This window comes from Marmota flaviventris, chromosome 11, assembly GCF_047511675.1.
Source record: "Marmota flaviventris isolate mMarFla1 chromosome 11, mMarFla1.hap1, whole genome shotgun sequence".
In the NCBI taxonomy this organism is placed as follows: domain Eukaryota; kingdom Metazoa; phylum Chordata; class Mammalia; order Rodentia; family Sciuridae; genus Marmota; species Marmota flaviventris.
The window spans coordinates 78,486,738-78,496,004 of NC_092508.1; the positions used below are offsets into that span (position 1 = coordinate 78,486,738).

A 9,267-nucleotide genomic window follows, 5' to 3' on the forward strand; every position below is an offset into this window, starting at 1 on the left:
TGGATCGTATTTCTCTCATAGTAGTAATTTTCCAGTGCCCTTTTCCAGTAATCTTATTTAAATAAGTTGGAATCATGTAGATTCAGTCATCTATTTGAGGTGCCAGCCCCTACTGGTGCATTCACTATTATAGAGTGTCTGAATGTCCAGAATTTAATTCCTAACACTGCTTTTAAATAAAGGAATAATACATTTCATATTTTCTTTATGAAACAAGGCCACGTGGGATCCAGTTTCTCTCAGTCCAAAGAAGACTACATATTTCTAGGGTTTCAGGCACCCAACTTGGATGTAGAGTTCAGGATAGTTCAGGATAGTTCATTCCCTCAAATGCTATATTACTGATCAATGTGAATAATGGGTGTCTTTTCTGCAAACAGTAAAACTGGCCAATGTTGCAATAGTCTTTGAAGAATAAGACAAGATGGGATGGAAGAATGTGGGGAGGAAAGCACATTGGGGTTCATAACTAGAACTAATTTGGATTCATAACAAATAAAGAGGAGGAAGGGATCAAAGTCACCACGTTCTTTGCTTTCATGTTACTCACACTAATTAGTGGCAGGAACTACAATTGTCTTTCATGTTTAGCTCATTAAAGTAGAAACTACCTGAGATGAACTGCTAGAGCCCCACAATTTTGGTTGGTTTTCCTTTATCTCCACAAGACCTGGGTCTTTATAAATGCTTTAACTTAGAGTCTAGTTTCCTATCACAAGTTGACCAGTAAGTTTAGTACTCAAGATTTCAAAAGCATTAATAAAGAAAAAATGCAGGTTTGACATGAAACAAACATTGGTGCCACTCAGTCATTTTATTGTACTAAACAGTATTTGCCACTCATTTGTTCTAAATGGTAGCAGTTTCAGTCTTATATTACAGTAACAAAGAAATGAAAACATGCAGATCCCTATTGTATCCTTTTATCCACTTAGAAATAGGAAAGATGTCCCATGTGAGGTTTTATCTATATACAACAAATGAACATAAAGCTATGCATGTACCATAAGAGTTGACATATATTTAATTCCCTGTCTAGCTAATATGCAATAATGAACCAAATTTTTTTACGAACCAAACTTTTTATTTTTTTTTGAACCAAACTTTTTAAAAGCTAAAATTAAACTGCATAATTAGTTTTTAAGTTTTGTAAACTTTTTATTGAAACATTCAATAACAACTTCCTGTATAAAAATATTTGACAAGATACATTCATTTTAATGAGACTACCCCCTCTAGGCTAGAAACTGGATATTATATAGTTATAAAGGATGATCTACCCAGTCCCTCTATCTTCCCTCCAAAAAGAATTTAAATGAATAGAATTTGCACTGTTCCTCAGTGTAGGACCTAAAAAGAACTACAACTTCTATTAAAATTGGGGTGACCAAACATTACAATTTGCTCAGTGTTGGCCAGGTTTTAATAGTGATAGCCCCCCATCTCCAGAAATAATCCCTAGCACACCAAGATGGCTGGTTGCCTTAATTCAGATAGTTTCCCCAGGAAAGACTGTCACATATTACTCTCTGAATGAAGAACTAGACAGAGGGTTAAATACTTGCAATTTTTTAAAAATATTACAAATCTTCTTTGTTTTCTTATTATTCAGCTTCAGTCTTTCTTTCCCTTTCTTTCTTCCCTGCCATTAGTTCTCTAGGCCACCAGATGAGCTAGAGGCATGTTTTGATCTTGGTTATTTACAATGCTTTAGTTTTTAATTTTCCTGAAAGAGGTTATCCAGAGAAGGAGCTACTGTGCCTGAATTTTTGATGGTTTGTTTTGATTCCTCTGTTCATTACTTATTTACTTTGGCAGCCAAACCATTTCCGCCTACTCCAGCTGTAGAAAATATCCCATCCTAGAATGTCAGAGGTAGTCACTGTAGCAACTCTTTGAAAACAACTCCACATTACCTTTATCTTCAGCTGTCACCAAGGGCTTGGTGTCACTGAGTGGGTAACTGTTTACCTCCTGGGATCTTGCTGATTAAATATTTTTTTTGCATCCCTAGCCCACACTATGGATCTTGCATATTGCAAAATTAGGTGCTGATTAGATGTGAACCTTTAAATTTGTAAAGAACTGGGGGAATGGAAGGACAGCAGAATAAAGATATTATTATTGCAGTGGGTATGTACGTGACTGCATGACCAATGTAATTCTGCAACTTGTACACTCAGAAAAATGAGAAATTATATCCCATCTGATTCAAATGTATGATATGTCAAGATCATTGTACTGTCATGTGTAACTAATTAAAACAAAAAAAATTTGTAAAGAATTGGCAAAGTTCGTATGCATAAGTCATTGGGTTGCTTCTCCTTGAATGTGTGTGTGTGTGTGTGTGTGTGTGTGTGTTTTATTCCCTTTATACTGACTTTCTAGCACTCTAGTCTGTTCAGCTGTGTTATTTCCTAAACAGAAAGAAAAATTGTCATAGATATGCAGGCTGTGAAATTCCTTCTAGTTGGAAATAAGGTACATATGTCAGTATTCATTCAGAAGCTGAAATTTGCTTTTTTTTCCCTGAGCTTTTGAAAGCATAAAAGCAGTTTCAAATCATTTTCCATCGTATAACTGTCTTTTAGCAGTGCAAAAGCATGGTTTGCAAGAAATGATCGGGCTTAAGCAAATAGCCATGTGCTGATGTATACAGAGTCTACCCACTGGCAAAGAAAAATACTTTTTAAAAATTCTGGTAATTAAATGTGTGTTTAAATATGTCTACAACAGTGACAATGTAGCATGTAAATAGCCAAGCAGATGTAAACCTCCCCCAAGCAGCATTGTGCAATCCAGGCTGTCATTGTCAGGACCATTATTATTATTATTATTATTATTATGGACCTTGTTAAAGCAAGAAAATGATTCACTGGAACTAACCAAACCCACATTATAGCGTAAGATTTATGTAATCAAATTTTACAGTAAGTATAAATAAAATGATACAAACAGCAGGCTCTAATCACATGCAGCATAGAATTTGTGAAATTCTGGAGCCCACAGTAGCTGAAGGACCCTTTGTTTGGTGCTGCCAGTTTCCTCTTTCTTCCTCCAGTGCCATCTGAGTTCATGGATGCTTTTAGGGTATAGCCATTCTGCTCCCCCTCAGGTCAACACTGCACTGCCACTGTTTATATCAGAGCATTATGGGCACTTCTTGGATTCTACATTTGGCACTGTGGAAAGTTTATATTAACCGGGGAAGGAGGCTTTTGGTGGCAAGAGACTAGAAACTCCCACAGGTTACTTCAGTGAGAAAGGAGATTATGGGAAGGATATATGTCAACTGAAGCTCTAGGAACTAGCTCCTTTCCCTGTCTGATGGGCCACATGGTGTCTGTCTTTTATTGTAATTCTGCTTTCCTTTATGTTTTGTTTTCTTCCCTCTACAGATAGAATTCTTTAACTTACTTATAATTTCCCTTTCTTCCAAAGCTTCATTTTTATAAGTCTCTCTGGGTCTCCTTCTAAATCCAAAAACTTTAAGCTTACAGCCCCGAACATTATTGTTCTCTATATTGTTCTGAACTAAAGTCCCAGTGTGACATAGATTATTAAGAATTTTAATACTTGTCTCTCTCACAAGACTTTATGCTTCTTGAGCATAGGATGAGGTGCTTTCTTTGCCACTGTAAATCTACAGTGCCTAGCATTAAATAGGTACTGAATAAATATTTTAAAAATGAATAGAATATAACATTTAGAAATTCCACTAGTAACTGCTCTTGGGGGGCATTTTTCTACATGAATTGAATTGGCTGAGTCTTCTTAAATATGCATCAGTTTGAACTGAAGTTACTTATTATTTTCCTACTTCTACTCCAAAGACCTTCAAATAGCTTTCCAATTTAGAGGGGAGTTTTACAGTAAAGGTGGATATAATGGAAAATTGAAATAGTAAGTGTGGGTGCAATGAAGCACAGTGGGTATAGCGGGTGCTTAGCATGCCTGAGTTTCTGGGTTTGATCCCAAGCATCAAAACTAACTGACTAAATGAATAAATAGTAAAAGTTGGGGTGATAGTGGGAAAGAGTTTCTATGGTGACTTCTGCTTCAAGGAGCTCTGTTCTAAGCACTGAAGAGAATGAACCAACGGAGCTTGGTTGTCAACTCTTTATATTCCAAATTGCTATTAAGGGTCAATCCATCCAGTGATGTTGGTGCTATGACAGTAACCATGTATTTGATTCATTACTGGAAGGTTCTTATTTTAGTAAAATTAGCTCATAAAAGCAGGCAGGTAGTGGTGGAGGTGGTGTGAGAGAGAAGATGTTTCAATCCTGCTACTGAAAGTTAGATCCTCCACCACTCACCTGCTTTTATGTCATGTACTAACACCTGCAGGGAGGTGCCAAGGTTTTCTGGCTGGCTCTCCAAGGGATCTATCCTGGGTGTATCCTGTCCATGTTCCCAGCCACACTAGACTAACAGAAGGGCCACTCTTCTGTTGGAGTAGAAGAACAACTTCCTGCTTACAGGGCAGATGCTGAGCAAAGTCCTTGCTGACAGAAACATGTACCCCCAAATACTTCCTTTATAAACACCTTTGACCCTGGTTAAACACCCTGTTCTTTTTTACATTTGTAACAATCTTATGGTAGCAGCAATCACTCTAATGTGATTTTCTAGCATTAATCCTGCTTTGTTTCCTTGTTTTTTTATCATGAGGCAAATAATATCATTTCCCCAAACATTTTGAAAATTAAGTAAATGGTGTTCCCTTCAACATTGTTACCTTGGGAGATGAAATGTTTATTCCAATGATAATGTCACTACCCAAAACATTTTTAGAATTCCTCTTTCAGTTCTGTTAACTTGCTTCTTTTGTATTCTGGAGTAGAATTCAGTTACAGAGGAATGTGGGGGGAATGTGAATTCATTATACACTTTCACTTATCACCTATACAATTGTCACATTAACCTCATTTTTTCTTTTAAAATAATGAAAGATGTGAATATTTAATGAGTATTCTTATTTTTCTGTAAATATCTACATTTGCATGTGGATAACTGCAACTGTATTTACTAGATTTTAACTTTAGAAACTGCTAATTTATGTTCTCAAATTTGATGTTAGCATCTAGATTTGAGAAATGCTATTATCTGCCTTAAGGGGTATTTTAGGTTTCATTGCCTAAAACCTAACTTTTGGAAAACAATGGATTTTCTTGTCACCTACAGGAAATGTTCGATGTTATATTGGATGAGAATCAGCTTGAGGATGCTTGTGAACATCTAGGAGAGTACCTTGAGGCGTACTGGCGAGCCACCCACACGACCAGCAGCACCCCCATGACCCCGCTGCTGGGGAGGAATTTGGGCTCCACAGCACTCTCACCATATCCCACGGCAATTTCTGGGTTACAGGTATTGCCCCTTGTACTTTTACTACCTCATTACTAAGATTCTATAGAAAACTTGATTAAATTGATGACTAGGGTTGTCCTTATCTGAAGAGGAAAACATAGGGGCCCTTTATATAAAGAAAATATAAACTATTACCTAATCATGTTCCATCCTACAGCAGGTTACCCAGAAACCCTTTCTAGAGACTTTCTTGCTGTGAATTTATAATGAATCAATCCCTGATCATTCAGTGTTTACTCAGTGCAGCTGCCCATGGCTTCTCCGTGGCACTTTTTAATGATTATAGGACAGTGCAAATCTCAGCTACCATAGCTAGATAAATAAGATATTTGGGGACAGATAGGGCTTTTGATTGCCCTTAACTTTTTCCACCCCTGAGGTTGCTAGACATGTCCTTTACTTTGCAAAAGACAGCATGTGAATGTGAGTAGAACTACTCGGTTTGGAAATGGTGACAGGTCTCTGAGTTTTCTTGGAGGGGTCCAGGAGTCCACCTTGTTCGGTGGCTATGGAAAGTGTCCTTTAGAGAAGCTAGGAAAGAGCACAGGACCAGGAGCTTCTCTCTTCCGCTGTTCTCATGCTGTACTCAGAAGTATATATAGGGAGCCAGAGGCATTATGATACAAAATGACTCTTTCCTTTCTACATTAATTATTATTTACCATTTATCAAGCAGCTGCTGGAATATGACCAAACCCCCAGCTGACGGAGGAACATGTAGTCAATTGAGCCCTCTTTCATCATGACTAGTTTTGTTTTAATGGGTTATAATGATAGTCATAATTGTAGATCATGTAGAGTTAACTCTGAGATAAATGGCACTCTCTGAAATGCTATTATAACTGTATTACTCTTCTGCAAAATTTCATCTCTGTAAGCAGAAAATCTGCCATATAAATGAATCACTTTTGAGGCTGGAAATGTATGATGGCAATGTACGGTGTATCTGTATGCATCAGGACTATTTCCTGCCTCGTTTTCCTTCTTGTGTGCTGATGAGAATAGCATTTCCATTGGCTCACTTGAGTTGGCTCTGAATTTTGCATAAATTAGTGGGATGAGGAATGGATGTATGAAACAGTATGCTTCTCTGGTGTAGGAGGAAGTAGAATGTTGTACTTTGTTATGAATGCAACACTCTTGAATTGTCATCCCTAACACACCCACCTAGAGTAGTTTTCCCAGTTTCCTTAATGAGTTAATGGGGTGGCTTTTGTCTCAAGGCGTACTTCTCCCAGGAATATAGGGTCTAAATTATTAGACACCTGGCTGAAGTTGATGGCACTGTCTATGACCCACTCAATGAGTTTGCTTCTGTATGAAGCTGCATGTGCTTTGGAGAAGATGTGACTGGGCCCATGGTTTCATCAGAATCTTGTTCCTTATCTGAGATGGCCTACCTAAGCTTGTATACACACTGATCCATGGTTCCCATAGAGAGAAAAATATTTGAATAACATTTTATGATCCATCAAATAAGTGACTTAAGATGATACTTTCAATTAATGATATTAGAGAAATTTACTTTCTATCTGAAAATTACTTTTGCAGGACATTTCAATTGAGGAAGCAAGATTTATGAGGCATCAATTAGCAGGCTCCATAATTACTATATACTCCTGTGGAAAGAATATTGTTGAGAGTCTAACGTTTATGTAGGCTTCAGAAACAAATGCACTATTTTATAGATAGCACAAATAATAATTTCATTGAGATGTTTTTTAGGAAAATTCAGCTAGATCAAGGTGAAGCATATGATTTTAGAAGAAGAAAGATTTTATCAGTTCAAGGGAAAAATAAAATAAATGATGCTATTCTGAACTTTATTTCCCAATAGTAAAATAATCCTCATTTTTGCAGTAGAAGTACAATTATTAGGCCTTTCTAAATATGTTAAATTCTATTTAACAGTCAACTTTCAATTCTGTGTTTTCAATAGGATGCATAGTCATGCAGCACTATGTAATTAAATTCATAAATTATCAGCACTATGGCATCTTTACATGTTGTGTCCTAAATAAATAAAACCAGAGATTTGGGGCAGATCATTTGTGCATCAAAATGTTTTATCAAGTCAGATATCTCTCTTCTCATTAGACAGATCCTATTATTGTACATTCATTTACATGTTTAGGTGAATGAAGCTGACATTATTTAATCAGTGAACTATCTGATATTTTAGAGTCAGCGAATGAGGCACAGCAACCACTCCACAGAGAACTCTCCGATTGAAAGACGAAGTCTAATGACCTCTGATGAAAATTATCACAATGAGAGAGCTCGGAAGAGTAGAAACCGTTTGTCTTCCAGTTCCCAGCACAGCCGAGATCATTACCCTCTTGTGGAAGAAGATTACCCTGACTCATACCAGGACACTTACAAACCTCACAGGAACCGAGGCTCACCTGGGGGATACAGCCATGACTCCCGGCATAGGCTTTGAGGCTGCCAAAACAACAAAAAAATATGTATTCATCTGTTGACAATTTGCCATAGCACTGCTAGGATAAACCAATCATCTTAACTTGGCAAGCACAGCACAGTATTGACTGTGCTTATGGGCTGCTGTCATTTGATGCTAAGGGGCAAAAAACAACAACAAAAAAATGTACATTATGCCCTTGAGTCTAGATGGATATTAGATGCCCAATCATATAGATATTTTAAGTGCTACATTTACATAACAGTACCTTTTGTTTTCTTCATAGATTTAAACACATCAATTTGTAATTTAGGGTACTTAACAAGGCACATATAAAATAATTTCCCATGCTGGAAATTCCAAATGACCAGTTCCAGTTGGAACCAATTTATAAACCAATTCCTGTTGGAATTTGGGTGAATTGACTAGAAAGTCTACTTGAGCATGTTGCAATCAATTGAAATCTTGGGGAAAAAAACCAATAAGAAAATCAAAGTATCAATAGAAGCCAAAACTAGCTATTTATTTGCTGGAAGCTAAATTTACACTTAAAAGTTGGAATGTATAAACATTTTAATATATGTTAATGTTGCCAGAATGGCTTTTCAAACTTACCAAATGTATTGATAGTGCCAAAAAAAAAAAAAAAAAAAAAAACTCAAATCTTAATGCAGAAACTATATAGTCGCCTCAGATTTTAATATTTTTATTTCTTTGCTGGCACAGCTGTTGTATTCAAAGTGTTTTGCTTTCTGTTCAGTCAATACTGTTAGCTCGTTTGAACTTGGCAAAAAAAAAAAAAAATTGGCAGAGAGAAAGAATAGTAAAGAGAAGCCCGAGCATAGCTGATTATAAGAAATGGGAAATGAGATGTTGTTTCTTTAATCAGTTTGAGCACAACTACATACATCCAGGGAACTGAAGTCACACCAAGAATGTGGTATAGATCCTCCTGAGTACAAAGCTTAACAACTCCAGGTAGGAGATCAGCTATCCCACTTAATACAAACATGGGGTCAGTTTTTCCTGCTAGCGTAGTTAAGTATCTTTCTATTTCATCACTCCGTTTATGTCTTTGAATATCTAAACATTCTAGCCCTTCGCCAAATGTTTTAAATTATGCTAAGGATTTTTTTTTCCATGACACATAAAAATTAGGTATTGGAAGTTAGCTTTTTACAAATTGGAAAAGTTAAAACAAATGATAAATTCAAAAGCTTGCAAACGCATAGATGCAGAATATATACACTATAATTACAACATTTTTAATGCAAAGAATTATGAAGAATTTGGAGATTGAGATACCTTACTTCTAGTGAGCATTTTTAATCACTCATTAATTATTCAGTTTTTACAGTAACTATAATTATAGAATTGGTGACAAATGTCTTCTATTATCAAGGAAGACTTAGGTTCCCTATGATCCAAAAAGTTGTGGAAATTGACCCTTTTATACAAGACAAAATGTCTTT

General features: G+C 36.3%; 1 protein-coding gene across 1 annotated transcript in view; it reads left to right on the forward strand.

Annotated features, from left to right (window-relative positions):
• Nucleotides 1–7,816, forward strand: part of Cacnb4 (calcium voltage-gated channel auxiliary subunit beta 4) — a 262,363-nt gene extending 254,547 nt beyond the window's left edge. The window contains exons 13-14 of the mRNA XM_027937973.2: nucleotides 5,188–5,373; nucleotides 7,556–7,816. Of these exons, the coding sequence (XP_027793774.1) occupies nucleotides 5,188–5,373; nucleotides 7,556–7,816 (447 nt within the window). The remainder of the gene's footprint in view (nucleotides 1–5,187; nucleotides 5,374–7,555) is intronic.
• Nucleotides 7,817–9,267: the final 1,451 nt, after the last annotated feature.